We start from the raw sequence: 19,473 nt of genomic DNA on the forward strand, positions 1-19,473 counted from the left end.
CTAAGCCTATACATTGTTTTTTGGACATTCCCATAGCCAAAGGCAAAACACAAATTGATAAAAAATAGGTTGTAACTCAAGACCAACAGTTACAGTGAAATACAACCAGGGAAAGTGGTAGCCTACTAGCTATACATTCACCATAAAGGCTGATACATTGGGAACTTTTAACCTGGTGAATTGATGATAGCAGGCTGGTAAAAGGGTAGACCAGTGTAAAAGAATGCGACTGACCAGCCCAACAATGCGCCAGCACACTGGGATTTGTCCCGGTTTGCCAGATTGCCAGTCCACCCCTGGCTGGCAGTAGATAGCATTGCGATTGATCATCTATTATTCCTTCATCATTGTGGATATGTTGTATTGAAAGGACGATCCAGACATGAGGAAAGATTTTAACTTGGGAAATAATTAAACTTTTCCCATCTTCTCACTATTTGCACATTATTGCACCTAATGTGAACTTTATCTCCCTTTTACCAGCAAGCTTGATTAAAAATAACAGATCAGTGCCAAGCATTCAGCTGACCAATCACTCAGCTGTCGAGCCCCAAGAGGGTCACGGCAAGAATTTATGCAATGCTCCGAACACAGACAGGGTGAGACAGACAGAATCCTGGAGCCCATCGGACAACACCTGGGGGTTAGCAGTAAACAAAACTAAAACTGTTGTTACAAACTGAGCCTCATTTATTTACATTAAATAAATCAGAGCATTCACAATAATCCCTCAAAATCAGCAGGGAGATGTGCATAGTAACAGCTGATTGTCGTTACTGTTTGCACACACTCTCTCCCTCCTTTTCTCTTTTCCTCCTTGACTGTCCCTTCACCTCCCTGTCGACTCGTCTCGATCACCTCTGATCTATTTCAGTACTCCGGACAGTGTCATAGACTTGCACCTATACACATCAGCTTGAATTAACCACACTAGTTTCATCATTTCATTCCTTTACCTCTTTTTAAAATCTGATTTAAAATGCCTGGCATCACTGCGTGACATGACCGCTCCCTCTATCTCTTTTTAAATCTGATTTAAAATGCCTGCATCTCTGTGTGACATGACCGCTCCCTCTATCTCTTTTTAAATCTGATTAAAAATGCCTGCATCTCTGCGTGACATGACCGCTCCCTCTATCTCTTTTTAAATCTGATTTAAAATGCCTGCATCTATGCGTGACTTGACCGCTCCCTCTATCTCTTTTTAAATCTGATTTAAAATGCCTGGCATCTCTGCGTGACATGACTGCTCCCTCTCTCTCTTTTTAAATCTGATTAAAAATGCCTGCATCTCTGCGTGACATAACCGATCCCTCTATCTCTTTAAAATTTGCCTGCATAATAGGCAAACTAGTGATTTTTGAGAAACCTAAGTGGGAAATAAAAGAAGCACAGGATAGATAACATTAAATATTTCACCAAATGTATTTGATAGTGACAAAAGAGATGCCGGATCTAGGATGTCCCAGATCTTGTTATGGCAGGATCAGGCATAACTTAAGCCCTGCTCAGTGCTTTTGCATTACCTTGCAATATGTTTTGCGTTACACACCAACCTTCTTCACCCTCTTCTTTGGTCTTCTGCTGCTCTTGTCGGGGTCACTTATTCTGCAGAGCCGCTCTTCACCATCAGAGTTTATCTGGGCTCTTTAGGTAGAGCAGACAGACCGGCTGCCCACTGCCGTTGGGCTGCCCTTTCGCTTCTCCACCACCAGTGGTGTATAAAGTACTGACATGCTATACTTGAGTAAAAGTAAAGATCCCTTACTTGAAAATGACTCTGGTAAAAGTAAAAGTTACCCATGACAAAACTTTTACTTTTACTTTAGTAAAAGTCTTAAAGTAGCTTACATGAAATGTACTTGAGTATCACAAGTATTTGTCATGTACTTAAGTATTAAAAGTAAAAGTAAAAGTACAAAAAAATAAAACAGCCAGAAATTCAATTCTTCAATTTAAACTTTATTAACAGTAGATTAATCAGTCGATTATGTTTTCCATTAATTTATTAGTTATTTGGTCTATAATGTGTCAGAAAATGGTTAAAAATGTGGATCAGTTTCCCAAAGCACAAGATGATGTCCTCAAATGTTTTGTTATGTCCACAACTTAAAAGATTTTCAGTTTACTGCCATAGAGGAGGAAATAAACCAGAAAATATTCTTTTAAGAATCTGGAATTTGAGAAATGTGCCTTTTCTTCCTTAAAAATATGACTCAAAACGATTAATCTATTATCAAAATAGTTTTGGATTAACAACAGCTTGATACAACATCGTTGCAGCTCTAATTAACAGTATTTATACCTCCCTCTACTCCTTCCCTCTCTCCTTATACTCCCTCCATCCCTCTCACCTTACTCCTTCCCTCTGCTTACTCCCTCCATCCCTCTCCCCTAACTCCCTCTGCTCTCTCATTCCCACACAAGAAAACATTTGTTTAAAATACGGCCACGGGTGTTGTTCTTCCTCCGAGTTAGCCTTACTAGCGGATGCCGTTGTGGCAGCATCATCCATATTTCCTCCAACAGTGTCAGTGGACGAGGCTGCTGCCATGATTACGTTCGCGGTTTACAGCGAGACTAACGTCAGTTTTTCGCACGTGTCGTGAATACATTCAGCCCGGATACAATATCATGAGACAATTGGGCTGTTATTCAAATATATTGTTTTGTAACGAGCAACGACAGTGTCCTATGATAATCTAGCAGAGCAAAAGTACGTATTTTTTCTTTATAATGTAGTAATAGTAAAAATTGAAACAAATATTAAAAACTCAAGTATAGATACTCCCAAAATCTACTTAATAAGTACTGTAACGAGGTACTTGTACTTCGTTACTTTACACCACTGGATTTGAGCCCACTTCCCCACTCTATATGCAAATATATCACTAGAACAAAGGGATACAACCTTTTTTACACAAATAAAGAAATATCTTCATGTGTAACATTTGCCAAACTAACAAGTAGGCCCAAATAGTAAAGAATGTGTTGTAGACAGTTTTTCACAACGTGGTCATTGTCACTGCCACTTACAAGAGAATATGGTGCGTAGTTCCTCTGAAAAACATGTTTCTTTTAACTTATTTATATCAATGTTAAAAAAATACTCATTACATGAAAAATGCATTATTTTGGGATTAAAATAACAGTTGATGGTAATGTATTAGTGACCCCCACAGATGTATGAGTTTATTGCTTTCATGGGAGATCAAACCCCACCTTATAGGAGTTCAGCTCCCGTTGGCTCCCACATAACTCAGACCCTGCGTGAACAGACTGGTCTATAAAATCCTTGATGACACATCCCACCTCCTTCACTTTTTTTGAGCCGATTCCCTGTGGGGACAAAAACTCAGAGTCACCTATGTACAGACGTGCTGTTTTAAAAGATTATTTATTCTCACTGCCAACTTATAGCATTTTAATATTACCGTAGATTTAATATTCATTCCTTTTATAGCCACTGGTCATTATTTTTTAACTAATCTCCTAACTGTTAGTAAACAACATTCTACTTTTTACCGTAGAATATACAGTATGTATAGCTATACATCTTTCTTTTAAAAAAAATCAGATTTAAGTAAGGATTTGAAAGAGCACTGAACATTGTTTGTTTTGTTGATTCAATGGTATCAGTTGTAGGGTTTCGGGGAAATCACGAGTTAGAGCTGAACTACTTTCACTTTTTGTTATCACTGGTATATATAAATGCAGATGGTTATTTTGCATCGCAGACAGGACAGTTTGTGAGGGGCAGACCAACAGCTCATATTGTGATCTCTGGTTATTTTGAAGGATTTGTAACAAGGCAGCACATCGACTCAGACCAGGCAGAACTATTACAACACAAAGGTGAGTTTATTCAGCTTTGTTACAGATGTATAACAGTTTTTATTATCAGATTAATAATCATATTTGAAATGGGTTACCTTTACTTTACCATCCTTTATGTAGAATGTTTAAGAACTGTGGACATATTTCCTAAATGCAAGACCAAAATTCAAATTTGAAATAAGTTTAATATTCATTTAATTTGATCTTTTCTACCTAATCTCCTAACTGGTGGTAAACATTTAACTCTTTACTGCATCAAAAAACAGACAGATGTAATTTTATCTTTATCTACAATTGATGTTATACGTATGTACTGTATGTATTTTTTTTTAATCAAGGTTGTCAAGCGTTTAATTATTTAGAACTTTTAAGGTTAATTCATTAAAATTAATTGCACATACCAATATTTGCCCTAATGTTGCAATGTGTTTTGGTAGGACCCAGAAACGGACAACAAGGCAGGGAGTTGAGTGCAACTGCGGTCAAGCCCGCCTCCACTCCGAAAACCCACGGTCAAACTAGCCCCCAGTTGTTTTGTGGTGCCTGTAGATATGTTTTACGGTAATGCAGCGCAAGAACAAATTTCAAAATAAAAGCAATGACCTATGAACGCAATTTCTCATTTATTCAGTCAGTCTGTTAATTGATGAATTAATTGAGCATTTAAGGAATTCATTCATTGATTATTTACTCAATTCATTTTACAATCGTAATTCTGATCACATTGAAGCCTTAGAAGATGGAGGCCATGGCATTTCAATTGTGTGAATAATCAGTAAAACGTAAAAATAAACTATCAGGAGCTTCTGATAAGGAATTTCAAAATTAAAGCCCACTTCTTAGTCAAAGACCTCACCACGGCTGCCTAGCCTTCCAACAATATGGCACTCTTCTTACGAAAATAACTAAACAAATGGTCAGAAAACAAGTAATCAAATAAACAAGATAAAAACAACAAAGTAAAGTAAGTTACCCAGTTGGTTTAAAACACAAAACTAAACAAGAGGCAAAACTAAAGGCAAAAGGACATAACACAAATCTGAAGGCAAAACTGAGGACAAAACAGCAGCGTTATTGTGCAGGTGAACCCGAAAAAAGGGGAAACTAGGTTCACTGCACTTCACTAAGCCTACTCACCACTTATGGCACTAGACATAAACACAGAAAACACTCTGGTAAGGGGCAAACTGGGACACCAAACACAGCCAGCCACAGCAGAGACAGAGCAGGAAGCAGAGGCAGAACATGGCACACAGGTACCTTATAGCTTGGACCTGATTAGGGAATTTGTTGGGGAGGAGTTGATTCTAGACTGTATTCACCAGCACTACACCTTGCTGTGTACTAGGGAAGTATACCCCACCACACTATTTCTTTCCATGCTAATGATGTTAATCATGCTGAAACGACAGCGTCTGGTAGTGATGGTATAACGTCCAACTATTAACCACAGCCCATTCTCAGTTTGAGAAAGAGTGTTAAAAGGAAGAAACACTGGCTGCAGTGGGACTTTTCCATTCAGTAGTCCAGCAGCCTTTAGTCATCTGCCTCCATCATGTTTACAAAGCTACTGTGGAATGTGAAGGAAACATGTTCAGTGACGTAAGGCCAAGGGGTGTCATAGCTTTTTAGTTATAGTTATTTTTTCTAAAATTGATTAGTGAAATTAAGTTGCTTTATTGCCTGCATTGATGGACAATTATGTTTTTGAATCTTGAAATGCAATTTGGTAAATTTTTCATATTGCAATATCTACAAAATCTACAAAAAGGATAGACTCATATTCTATTGGTTAAATACTTTGCCCATTCAGCTTGAATGGTGATTCAATCTTGCAGTAATAGCTTATCACAGTATTTGTCTAACTGACTTTGCCCTTGTTCTTTATAAAGCATGAAGAACCGATAAGACAGAGGAGGAGAACCAAGACGAGACACGAGCTGGAAGGGCTGAAGAGTCTGAAGGCAACTCTGTAACACCACCTGAGACAAATTTAAAGGGTAACTTTAAAGTTTAAAAACAACCTAATTTAAACTTAGGACAAGGAGTTTACCAATAATGATGCGTTTATGCTCATCATGTTGCAATCGGGAGTTACAGGAGAGTGAAGATGAAACCAAGGTAAATGTAAGATTTCAAAACACATCTTCATCTCAGTGGGTCTGATGTGATGAGTTGGTCAATAAAATTATCCACTTTCTCAGTGTGATCCAGTGAATGAACCTGATGAAGACCAGCAGTCACAGAACAATAATGACACAGGTGGAGGGTCTGAAATCAAATCAGGATCATCTGCATCCAATGACAAAGGTAATAAACTTAATTATAAGTCATTTTGAGAATGTGAGATTTGTTTATTACCTTTGATTGTGTCATTGTTTTTTCTGTAAACTCTGTATAACTGTGATACTGTTGATTTTAAATGATTTCTGCAGTTTAACATATTGATGTTTTATTTGTTTTTTTAAGTGCTGCCTGAACTCACACTTGTGTTAATTGGTGACACAAATTCTATTGAGATTGGATCTAAAAACATCTTACTTGATCATGATGAGCAGGCTAATGTGGAACAGTTTTCAGCCAAACTGTATGATTTATGTGGTAGGCTCATCTCTGTCATTAACATGCTTGGCCTACAAAACACTGACCAATTCCCATTAAATGAGGGAATTCATTTCTTTCTCTTACTGTTACCAAATGGTCAGCATAACAGCCATTACAGCTCAGGAGTGCAGTGGTTAGAAAAGGCTTTTGGGAAAGGCTCACTCGCTTATTTAATGACAGTTGTGATTCATGAGTCAGATGAAAAATGTGAAAGTGCTCTGACAGACCTGAAATCTAACAGCAGGTTTGCTGAAAAAAGATATCACACATGTACAAGAAGTATGATGGATGAAAAAGAGATCATAGCTCTGTTGGACAAAATAGACATCATGGTCTCTGAAAATGATCCACACTGCTACAGTGGACCGATGTGTGATGAAAATAAAGAACAGAAAGAACGACTGGACCACAAATCCCATGAAGAAGAAAGCATAGATTCATCAGTGTTTCAGCAAAATCAAACAGGAGAGATTTTGATGTTGGTATTCTTAGATAACACCTACATTGCTTTATCAAGATAAAATGTACAGATATTTCCCTCTAGAGTTGGTGGAGACCACACACAGACCAAAAACAGTGTGAATAATGGACTTAGGTTTTTCAGGTAGCTGAAACATGAGTCCCATTAAATGTATATGTTTTCTAACTACTGAATGTATAAATATGCAACTGTTTGCTAACAAGTTCACAATATCAACTCAGAATATCTAAAGGCAGTGTTCACAACTTGTTTCTGCTGCCCCCATGAGGCCAAAAGTCAGTTATTGTACCTTTAAATAACTGAAATGTCAGCTCGTTGGAGAGCGTCTGGTGGCCTTGCATTGACCCATGGGTATCAGCCAGGCACAGCCTGAACAAAGTACATGGAGCCGCCACCCTGTGGGCCCACCACCTTCAGGGACAGAGAAATACAGAAACTGTGGGGGTGCCAAATTGCACAAAGTGCCAATTTCTACATAATGTTGCTTTAATATTGAAACGCATTATCTCTATTTGGTATAGAGGAGATGCATCTTGTTGAACAATTAACTTTTTGAATACACACATCATTTTTGCAAAAAAATCTTCTTCAGCTTGAATAGTTCACTGACAACTTCAATCCTGCGATCTGTTTGTTGTTACATTATCCTGCAGGAGATGAGCTGGAGGAGGAGGAGAGTGCAGCTAAAACCAACTTAAAGGTGAGATCTTTTCAACTTCAGCACTCACAGCAGTATTTATGTTTAGTGCCACCTATTTTTCTAAAGTTAGACCTTCAACTGAAGATTGGAGCTGTTTATGTTTTTAGTTAAGACTTGAACAGTTTGACTCCATGGATCTCCTGGTCAGACACATGGATGAGTTGGAAACATTTTCCCAGAAGAACTTACTTTCTTCTCACTAAATTACAAACCTGATTGCATTTAGTTTGTGCATATTGCTTTCCTTGATTTTATTTCTGGTGGTACTACTGTGTGTTGTAGATCTTAAAAATGAAATGAAATAATTTTGTTTCTGAGTGTGATCCAGTGGACAAACCTGCTGATGTTGAACACTGCGAGAAGAATGACAACAACACACCAGTAGCAGGAGAGTCTGAAATCAAGTCTGTACCATCTGCAACCAAAGAGAACGGTAAGATTTTGTAATTATTAACATTTTTTCATAGTACAATAACATGAAACTTTCAAAAACATAACTGATTTTGGTCATTAAATTAAATGTTATCGCACGTTGCTCTGACCTTCTTATGATGAAGTTAATTATTCTACTACAGGTACTTCAGATATGAATCTTTGTGGAAACAAGGATAAGGTAAGAGACTCCTAACTTTATTAACAAGATCTTTAGTACTATTTACTTTATATCCCATCCTATATCAATATAATTGCTTACATACAGTGCATTTTTAATTACTTATTTACAGCAGTCAGTGAAGATTTCTGAAGAGACCAACAGGATGAAACAATATCAAGCACAAACTGAAACACTGCTCGGCAGACTTCACCTTCAAGACAAACATCAACAGAAGTTTTCACCATCAGATTTTCTTCAGATAGGTCCACCTGTGAAACAGGATCATGAGACATGTGAGAAAGATCTAGCTCATACTTTTCTTCACAGGCTGATGATGTTAGACTACAGAGCCAGATATATTCCTGTAAGACAAGACAGTCCTGAGGTCAGCCATTTTTATTTTGTTGAAACAGATGACAATGACTTAGACGCTCTTTATGGCACCAGTGTAGACTCTGATCAATCAAAACAGTCTCATGTGCATCCAATGGACGTTCAGATGGCAGTATTTCACTGCTCAGACAGCTTTTTTAAGCAGAACATGATTACAAAGCTGTCACAATGTCAGTACGCTGTACCTTTGCTTGTTCCTGGCCCAGTCACAATGGACATTGAATGTCCTCTGTGGCCTTTCAGACAAATAAGAAAAACATGGAAGATAACTCAAAGCAAAGATAAATCAAACATTGTCACCATGAAGAGTATGCCCATCTGCAATGCTGAGACACCCATGGTGTCATTTTTCCGTCTGGGTTCACTGTCTCAATCTAAATCTCAGCTGATGAACACTTTGATCAACGACCGTCACAACACCTTCTTCCACAGAAACTGTCAAGGTAGCACAAAGTCTCGCCATTTGATGGATGGAGTGGCAGAGATTGCCTGGTACTGCCCAGCTGGAAAACCCAATGATGCCTTTACTGACTGCATGGCCTTCTGTAATCTTCACGGTGATGCTCTGTTGAATGAAAAACAGCGTGACATACTGACTGAAAAATCTTCAGTCAATGTTGTTCTTGTCCCAACTCTGGAAAAATGTGACAAAAGTTCTACAGTTATCTCTGCTCTTTACAAGGCTCCGAAGCCTCTCATTATGCTAATTGCTGATAATGACAGTGGTGCAGTTCAGTTGACAAAAAGAAAATACAGAATGGGTCTGAAGGACAGAAGCCAGTCAGATGTTTCTGAAGAACTGAAAGGAATCATTAGAAACATTTTGTCTGGACCACATGCATCCTTCCAGCTTGAAACCATGGCTGAGGTCTCTGGAATCAGAGTGGATGAAGATGACAGTCTCTGCCAAAAAGGGAAATCTGCTGCTGAGGGAATAGTGAAGTTGCTTCAGGGGATGGATGGTCTAAAGATTAAAGATACATTTCTCCAATGCCAAGGCCAACTGTGGAGCAAGTGGTGCAGAACAAACAAAGAACTGCATCGCCTCACAGGAAACATTGAGAAGGAGAAATCTGAAAAGGAACAACAACTGGAGCAAATAAGACAAGATCAATGCAAGCATGCAGCTTCCTGTAGTGAGCTGATGAAGTCATTTTTTGGAAACCTCTCATCTTTGAAATCAACAGACAGAGAGTATTTCCTGAAATGGACTCAGATCTTAATGGATGCCCTCTGCACAGACGATCTCTCTTCAATTCTCCAAAGCTATGATGACAAATGGTCTGAGGTCTTGGCTTTGAAGAAGAAGAAGCATGACAAATCTGATCAGCTAAAAATGAAGCAAAATGAGCTCGAACAAATATCAACCAAACTACAGTCAGCAACTTTTGGCTTGGAGCACATGTTTAGAGAAATGGGACAGATCTATGAAGCCCATAAATCTCTGAAGAAACAACCAACGAGGGGACAGACTGACTGGTCTAAATACCCTGAGCTGGCTGCAGAGCTGATGATATCAGGACACCCAACAGAGCTGATGGATGGTGATGCAGGTCATGTGCCTTTAACATGGATCTCTAGTCTGTTAGATGAAGTCATCAAGAAACTGGGCAACAAGAGAGTTTTTGTTTTGTCAGTTTTAGGCGTACAGAGCAGTGGAAAATCAACAATGCTGAATGCCATGTTTGGGTTGCAGTTTGCAGTGAGTGCTGGCAGGTGCACCAAGGGTGCCTTCATGCAGCTGGTCAGAGTGTCAGAGGAGATCAAGAAAGACTTTCAGTTTGACTACGTTCTGGTGGTGGACACTGAAGGACTGCGTGCTCTTGAGTTGGAAGGTAACACCACTCTTCACCACGACAATGAACTGGCAACATTTGTTGTTGGTCTGGGAAACATGACATTGATCAACATCTTTGGGGAGAATCCAGCTGATATGCAAGATGTTCTGCAGATTGTTGTTCAGGCTTTCATGAGGATGAAGAAAGTTAAGCTTTCTCCAAGTTGTGTGTTTGTTCATCAGAATGTCACAGATATTGCAGCTACAGAAATGAACATGGATGGAAAGAGACGCCTGCAAGACAAACTGGACAAGATGGCCCAACTAGCAGCCAAAGAGGAGGGTTGTAATGCTGAGTGCTTCAGTGACGTCATTGCATTTGATGTTCAAAAAGATGTGAAGTACTTTGCCCAACTGTGGGAGGGAAGTCCACCGATGGCTCCTCCAAATCCAGGTTACAGTGAGAGCATCCAAGAGCTGAAGACCTTCATCCTCTCTAAAGCTTCACAGACTGAAGGGATCACTCTGGAACAGTTCAAAAGTAAAATTCATGATCTGTGGAATGCCCTGCTGAACGAAAACTTTGTGTTCAGTTTCAAAAACACACATGAAATCGCAGTGTACAGAAAACTTGAGGTCCAATATGGGGACTGGACCTGGGCCCTGAGGAGGAATATGTTGACCATTGAAAACGAGCTTTACAACAGAATAGAAAATGGAAAACTTGACAAGGTTGAGCTCAGTTATCTTAATAAAGAAATGAGCAAAACATATACAGAAATCAAAAAAGCAATGACAAAGCACTTTAATGATGACAGAGACAAAGAAATGTTGGCTCAGTGGCGAGGCCGATTTGAAAACAAAATTAAGGAGTTTCATGATGAACAAGTGAGAGGAGTCCAAAGAAAACTGGATGAAGTTATCCAGCAGAAGAATGCCTGTAAAGAGCTTGATGAGAAGAAGACAAAGTTTGAAAGCAAGCTGCTGGAGAAGGGTAAAGAGCTTGCTCATGAGTTAAAAGACAAGGTAAAAGATGAAGAGGAACTTAAGAGGCAGTTTGACTCAGTTTGGAGAGGCTGGGTTACTGAGTTAACTGCAGGCACAACACCTATTAAGGACATCAACTATGAAGAAGATCTGTCAGTAATCCTTCAATACCTTTGTTTCGAATGGGCTCTCATTAATAAGTCCAGAAGCAGCTACAAAAAGATAGCATTGGTTGGAGATTACAGTCATTATGTAGCTCGCCATAAAACAGGCCAGGATGCAGGGACAGTGGAGAGATTTGTTACTGCTGCAAACAACCAATTCGCAAAAATAAGAAATTACTTTAATACAGAGTCTGCTCAGTATGAAGAACAGCAACAGATCAGATCCCTCATTGAAGATGTTGAAAAACACTCTCTCGATGCAATCAAGAGCAAACCTGTAGCTACAAGAGGCTACAATCCAGCTTATTTGCAAGAAGTGGCAAAAACCGCAAAAGAAAAGGTGACAGAATTTGAATCAAAGAGGAAATATACTCTGAAGAAGGAGTTTACAGTCGATCTTGTACTGTATGTATTTGACAAAGCAAAGAGTTGGCTGACAGAGTCCCACAAGAAATTCAAAAATAACAATGATGCACATGTTTATTTAGAAAGCAAGAAAGAGCGATATTACAACATTTTCAGAAGCTTCTGTAAAGGAAGCTCAGATGCTGTTGTGTTTGGAGAACTGATCTGTGAAAAACTGAAGAGTTCCACTGTTGAGGCCGTCTGTAACAAGACTGCTATTGGCATCGCTGATGAGATGAGGTGCAGCTTCCCAGCATTCAGTGGAAACAGGTTGAACTTAGAGAAACATGTGTTGAAGTCACTGGCAGAGAAAGAGGACTTTGATGGTTTTATCACCTACATCAGAAAGCCAAGGGAGCAAGTTGAGGCTTTTATAAAGGAGGAAGTAGAGAAATACATCTTCACAGAACAAAGAGATAAAGCACAGAATATACTCAAGAAAAATGTTGAAGACATCGAAATATTTGTGAGTCAAGCTTTATTTGATGCAACAGCGACAGTCAAATCCCAGAAGGGGGACATAGACATGTGGATAGAGGAATTCTCCAGTTTGCTGAACGATCAGCTAACATTTGACACCATTTGTTGTCAAAACTTCAGCGACATAAACAACTTTGACTTTCTTAAAGAAGAGATCGAGAGAGGCCTTGAATCCATCATGGAGGAGATGAGCAGCCTCTCACTGGATAAGATGGAGGAATTCAGAAATACGCCTGATCAAATCCTCATCGATCAGCTGTGTAACTGCTGCTGGGTGAAGTGTCCATTCTGTGCAGCTGTTTGTACCAACACACTGGCTGATCACAGTCCTGATAAACACAACGTCCCTTTTCACCGACCCTCTGGGATTAAAGGATGGCACTTTAGAAACACAGATCAACTGGTCATTGATTTCTGCACAACATTAGTAGCAAGTAATCAAAGTTTCCGCCCCCATCATGATTCAGAGGAAAGTATTCCTTATAAAGAGTATCCAAAGGCTGGAGGGGAGTATGCTACATGGACGATTACTCCTGATGAGTCTAAACTGATATATTGGAAATGGTTTGTGTGTCAGTTTCAACAGCAGCTTGAAGACCACTATAAATTAAAATTCCACGGCAGAGGAGAAATTCCCAGTGAGTGGAGAACACACTCTAAAGAAGAGGCTATTAAAAGTCTGGATGAAATGTAAAATCTGCAGTGACCCGAAAAACAGCTGAGATCTCCTCAAAGTAACAGCAGCCCAAAATGAATTTAACTTGTCAAAAGAGATAAGACTTGTTGATTTGATTAAAGGAGAGCAACAAGAGCAACAATGAGGATGAAGCCTTTCAAGAATGACTGAAACAGCACCTAATTATAATTTCATCAATAGATATTTTAACAGCTAAAAGTATGAGCCAGATCAGAATAGGCCAATTTTATTTTTGTTTGACTAAAAATGTGCATTTTTTTTACTTCACATGATGACGAGGATGTATAAAATATGTATGTTAATATTCAAATGAAAACAATCTTTTTAAGAAAAGCAGTATCAGTATCCAGTATAAAGGGTATAAAAGGAGTATCTGTAGCTTGTAGGACATCTTTTTGTACATATTTTCATTCTATTATAAACAGGAACGTGAGCTATGATTTGACTTTTGTTTTATTAATTTTTAGTTTTATTTAAAAATCTCATCAAACAGACATGAAACCATTCTAAGTTGTATGCTGAAATATATATGAGAAGGATATTTTTATTGATTCAAGATGCATCATTTTTTAAATGTTCTTTTTACAGTTGTTTAAAGTTCAAAGAGTAAGATGTTGAGACAAGGCAAATTGTTCTATGTGTATATAATGTAATTCATTTGAAATAAGAAACAGTCTTACCTTTTTTCTGTAATGCAGATCTCATTTTAAGAGCGTCATAACAAGCAACATGTTTAGTATTACTTTAAGAGTTTTATATAAATATCTGAAATTTAACTTTTGTTGACTGTTTTAGGGGTTATGAGAGAATTCATTTAGCATAACTGATATTTAAGTCATAACATTGTTGTTGATTGTGAAAATACATGAAACTTGTGTTTGTATGAGACTTGTTGAGTTCCATGAAAAGACAAAAACTTGTTGACATGTTGAAAACAATGGAATCCTTTTGTTCACCTTTAAGTTGTTCAAGTCATCTGAGAATCATTTTCACATGTAACAATAATATTTTCATCCTCATAAGTTTTTTTTAAGAATTCAATGAATGATACTATTTTAACTCACTCTAGTCTAGTCTTGTCCTTGTTTCTCCAAAAGAAAAAGTGGGGATATTTTCCTTACATGTACTAAATAAATGTTTTTACATAACTGATAGGATGTTCTGAGATTGAAAGAAATGTTGATTATAAAAAAGCAAGAAACTTATTTGATTTGACAAGTTGACATCATGTTGAAAAACAGAATGGAATTATTTTTCTTATTATTTTGCTGTGTCTGTTGTCCAACTCATCTGAAAATCATTTTTACATGTAACACAAACATGTTTTTCTTAATGTTTTTATTTGATGGATGATGGTTTATCTTAAGTTTTTTCTTTGTCATTTTAAACGTCTTATGTTGACATTGGATTTTTTTTTTTCTTGTACTAGATTCAATTTTTTGTCAAAAGACACATTGGTGATATTTTCTTTAAATGTAATGGCAAAATCTTTTACATAACTGACAGGATGAGTCATAAAGGGGATGTTCTGAGACTTAATTATTGAAATGGTGATAAAAAAGGCCTGAAACTTTTCTTTGAGACTTGTTAAGCTCCATAAAAAGGGACAGAGTTGTAGAAGTTGACATATGTACAAAATATGTGTCTGAGCTGTATCTGTTGTCAAACTCATGCTTTTTTTGTTATAAAACATTTTATTCTTCAAATTTTGTTTTTATTTTGTATAACGTTGATGATTGCTTTTACAGTATTTGATGATTTATCTTTCTCAAGTATTTCGATAATCTTACACTTCTTACACATCTGCATCTAATGTTAAATGTTCTATCATGCCCATATTGGAAAAGACTTTTTTTTCTTTTTCTTTAATTGTTCTCCTGTCATTGCTGCAGTATATTGATATACAGAGTTACTGACAAAAATATCAGTCATGTCTTTGTCAAAAAGAAAATGCTGAACATTTGCTTTAACTGAAATAAATAAAGCCTTCAAACAAAGACCAGATTGTCTCTTTTCACAAAATATGTCACAGACCTGCGATAAACTAAACCATCATTCATTTTAATTATATAACCCAAAATCACAAATAGTGTTAATTTTGTCAGCTATTTTTAGATTAACACTGAAAAGATCAAGTTTCCATGTTAAAGGATAAGTACCGTTTTTTACAACCTGGACCTTATTTCTGGCAAAAGATATGGTCATTTACTCACCCAGATAACTTTGGTGTCATTCGGCGTCGTTCGGACGAAATTAGATCCAGTGTAGCGGCGATATATCCATATAATGGGAGAGACGGGGCAGCGACACACAGCCTCTATATAACGCATTATCTGCCACGAAACTAGTTAATTTCATCAATATTTTGTTACGATATGCTAGCGCTATTAGCCTCTGAGTCCGGGCTCGTCCGTTATCAACATCCGGGGTCAAACTAGCAGCAGCAGCTACAGGTAAACAAGGCGCGCTGTCGCGGGTGCGCGCGCAGCTCAGAGACGACATCTTCCAGGTCAGAGGTAGTAGATCAGCCTACAGACCCCGGATGTTGACAATAGACGAGCCCGGACTCAGAGGCTAATAGCGCTAGCATTTCATAACAAAATATTGATGAAATGAACTAGTTTCGTGGCAGATAATGTGTTATATAGAGGCTGTGTGTCGATGCCCCGTTACTCCCATTATAAGGATATATCGCCGCTACACTGGATCTAATTTCGTCCGAACGACGCCGAATGACACCAAAGTTATCTGGGTGAGTAAATGACCATATCTTTTGCCAGAAATAAGGTCCAGGTTGTAAAAAACGGTACTTATCCTTTAAGTTTAATCATACGTATGTAGTTAACATCCTTTTCTTATTTTTTGTATTGAAGTTTAGTTTGATTAAAACACTGGACATTTTGGTCTCATTTTACTTATAGAAAACCATTGTAGTTCAGTTTTAGTTTAGTTTAGTTTTTTCAGTTTAGTCATCAAAATTTTCACTTTTTACTAAACCTTCATAAAGCTGCTTCAAATAAGATTTCATCCAATGATTTTTGGCTTAAGGGTACCGAAAATTAGCCACAAAATAAGAGGTTCTATGATTAAGAATGCAGCTTGACAGAGAGTTAGTCTCATCTGATGTTATGTATTTATTGTGAACAAACACTGGTCAGCAGATGAGCCCCGAGATGAATGGAAGATGTTGTCTTGCAATGCTCACCTATTATAAAGACACTCAACAACAACAACAACAATAGCGACATACAGTTGTAATTTTTATTGTAATTATATTACAGACACTAATTTCAGTAACACTCTATTACTATGCCTTTTTTCCAGCTTGGTGACTGTCTTGAGGGAGACAAAGGGTTCATATCACTGTGGTTGCTCTGCATGTTCAGGGGTCACTGTAGTGCTAGCTTGTCATCTTGTGTTCATCATGGGAAAAAAAGGTTTGAAAACATTGCTGAATTTGTCACATTTTTAACTAATTTAACTAATTTTCTTTCTCTGGGCTTTAACAGTATGTAAGTCAACTTTCTACTTTTCAGCTTTTTGACAATACATTTTCAGCTAATCCAAGATTTCAAAAATTATTTAGCTTAAGTAGGGTTTCCTTAACCCAAAAAGGATGAAAAATTGTAATCTAAAAAGGTAACTAGTAATTAAAGTTGTCAAACAAATGTGGAGTAAATGGTACAATATTTGCCTCTGATGTGCAGTGGAGGAAGAAAAGGCTCTAAAGTTGGATAAAATGGGAAAAAACAACAAAACAACAAGTGCAAGTTCCTCCAATTTCTACTTAAGTATGGTGCTTGTAGTTGGTTACAACTCTGGAATACTTCAGTATTCCAGGCAGCAGAGCCACAGCTCACTTCTTTTGTATTTTCCAAAATGTCTTATTTTTGTAAGTGTTAATATTCATTGATCTTAATGTTACAACCAGGGCCTAGGGGAAACCCTGGCACAACATGAAAATGAGACACCCCTCCCATCCCCCAAGCAGCAAAGCAATTTAAAAGATTTATTCAAAAACACATTTAGTACACAGACAGCCTGTCAGTGTGACTGAGAGAGGATAGCCCACAGGAACTGGGAAGAGCCGGCCTTTAAACTCCTGGCTTTGAGGCAGGAACCAATCAGCTCCCTGGACAACCTTCAATCACTTAAACACATCTGCAACCAATCACACACACTCGGGTAACTCAAGGCTGAAATCTCTCTTTTATTTCTAAAAATAATACAGTGTAATAATAAGTGGAACAAGTTATCAGTGTTGAGCTTTATTGTCTGAACAAAGTGCATCATCATCATATCGCTTTCACTTTCAAATGGATTGAACAACGTTTTTTAATCTTTCCAGTAAAAAGACTCACTCTTGGTTAAGATATAACTTCCTTGAGTCTCTTGAGTCTTGAGGTGTGTGTAAGTGCTGGCTGGTTGTCCAACAGGATGTGGTAAGAAGCAGTGGTGAATTATGGTAACATAATAATTGTCACAACGCGGTGAGGGGTGTCTTGTCCTGGTTTTTCTGTCTTGTCATTTTCATGTTTTATTTTGAAAAATAACTCTCCTCTCGTTTCAGGTCACTTGCCCTTCCTCTTGTGTCACAGGTCTGACGTCTCCCCTGATCCCTGATTGTTTCCACCTGTTCCCCATTAACCTCATGTGTCTTATAGTCTGCGTCTCCCTTTGTCCTGTGCCAGAGTGCCTCGGTTGTTCGTGTGCCTCCAGCCTTCATGTCCACAGCCTTGTCCTGTTCCAAACACCACGTTTGTATTTTGATATCTCTTGTTTCCTCTTTAGAAGAGTGATTTTCTGTTGTAAGTTTTTTCTGTTTATTTTATAGATCTAGTATTTGTTTCATAGCCTTGTTGTTTTTTTCCTCCCTTTGGAGTGACTTTGTTTTCATACAGTTTTTTCTAGCCTAGGTGTGCCATAGCCATACACTTCACTGGTGGTACACAGAACAGCTTCATTATTGGACCAACATGTTTCAGCTTGTGGCCTTCATCAGGGTCTTTACTGGACTCCTATCAGAGCCGGTTAAGACCTCCATGGGGCCCTAGGCAAAATTCTGCTAAGGGGCCCTCCTAACTGAACTCCAAAAATGTTCAACAGTTGCACCTGACACCCAGTGCTTCCACTCATCCCCCCTTTAAACATATTGCACTGTCGCCAGCTGTTGGTCTAACTAAGAATAAATTCAGACCAAATCAGAACAAATGGCTGGAGTCTGTGCTGCTTGTGGTGAGAAACTTAAGTATAACACCTGTAAAATATAGATAAGGCTACTATTAATTCAGCTCCATCAAATTGGCTGCACTTGTTTTACTTTCATATACTTCAAATGTAGGTAATTATTTATATTATTAATTATATAATTATTATTTATTTAGCACCATGGTCATAATATTTCACGAGTTTTATTTATTCACTAAGATATCTGCATCTATATTTGCCTGTGGGCTATCCAAGCAAATAAAATTCAATCTTAGTCAATATTTATCCTTTACTTTACATTTTGTATAAGTGCAGTTGTAACTACACTACAACTAAAATTATAGATGCCAGCAAGACGCACACGGAGACCGGGGTTCACCGGGCTCACCGCCCTGTTAATGTAGGTGAAACACGGACTAGTCCCTCCCACTCTCCCATCCGGAGAGGAGAGTTACCTGACTGCTGTTCCCGCAGTTCATTGTCATGCTGTTTCTTCCTCCTTTTTTCATTCCCCGAGGAATAACTCTGCTTCATCGTGGCGTGCTAAACGCTGTCTTGCAAGGCTGATGCGCTGGGAATCTGGGACACGTGCGCGACGGACGGTCACGTCGTCACGTTTTTTTTTTGTTTTTTTTCCCCACGGGGTCTCTATTAGTTTGCGGGGCCCTACGCAACGTAGTGTGCGTATTGGGTGAACCAGTACTGACTCCCACCATGAAGCACCATGACGATTTCTGGTTTCCGTTCACTTCACTCCTTTCCATCCTTGTTCAGTGGCATCACACTGCTTTTTCTGTCTCCTCCTGTTTTGTACTGTCTGTCAGTTTGTAATGTTAAGTCCATCTAGGAGACAGAAACCTGTCTGTCTCTGCAGTGAAGTCTCAGCAGTGTGTTGTTGGGTTGTTACATAGGCTACTGCCACCCTGTGACGAAAGAACTGAATTGCTAGACATACAGTAACTCTATAGCTCATACTTTTTAAACTTCATTTTCAATACAAACTATGAACTCTATGGTTTTCTAGCCAGGTGAAATGTGTTTGTGCTAAAAAAAAGCATTTTAATATATTATAAAGTGATATCAATTCTACTGTTCAAATCACTAAAATAGGATCATTTCTGATATTTCTGTTTTAGGTTGGATTT

At 38.2% G+C, this 19,473-nt stretch overlaps 1 protein-coding gene across 1 annotated transcript; it reads left to right on the forward strand.

Annotated features, from left to right (window-relative positions):
* Window positions 1-5,895: 5,895 nt before the first annotated feature.
* On the forward strand, window positions 5,896-13,164 carry LOC311268464 (interferon-induced very large GTPase 1-like; the record flags this gene model as incomplete). The annotated part of the gene is made up of 4 exons (XM_084372139.1): window positions 5,896-5,958; window positions 6,042-6,147; window positions 6,307-6,923; window positions 8,351-13,164. 4 exons carry the CDS (start codon window positions 5,896-5,898, stop codon window positions 13,115-13,117), a joined length of 5,553 nt encoding a protein of 1,850 aa, XP_084228265.1. The 3' UTR covers window positions 13,118-13,164.
* Between the last annotated feature and the right edge of the window lie 6,309 nt (window positions 13,165-19,473).

The sequence above is a fragment of the Pagrus pagrus genome (genome assembly GCF_965226575.1).
Source record: "Pagrus pagrus genome assembly, chromosome: 13".
Lineage (NCBI taxonomy): Eukaryota > Metazoa > Chordata > Actinopteri > Spariformes > Sparidae > Pagrus > Pagrus pagrus.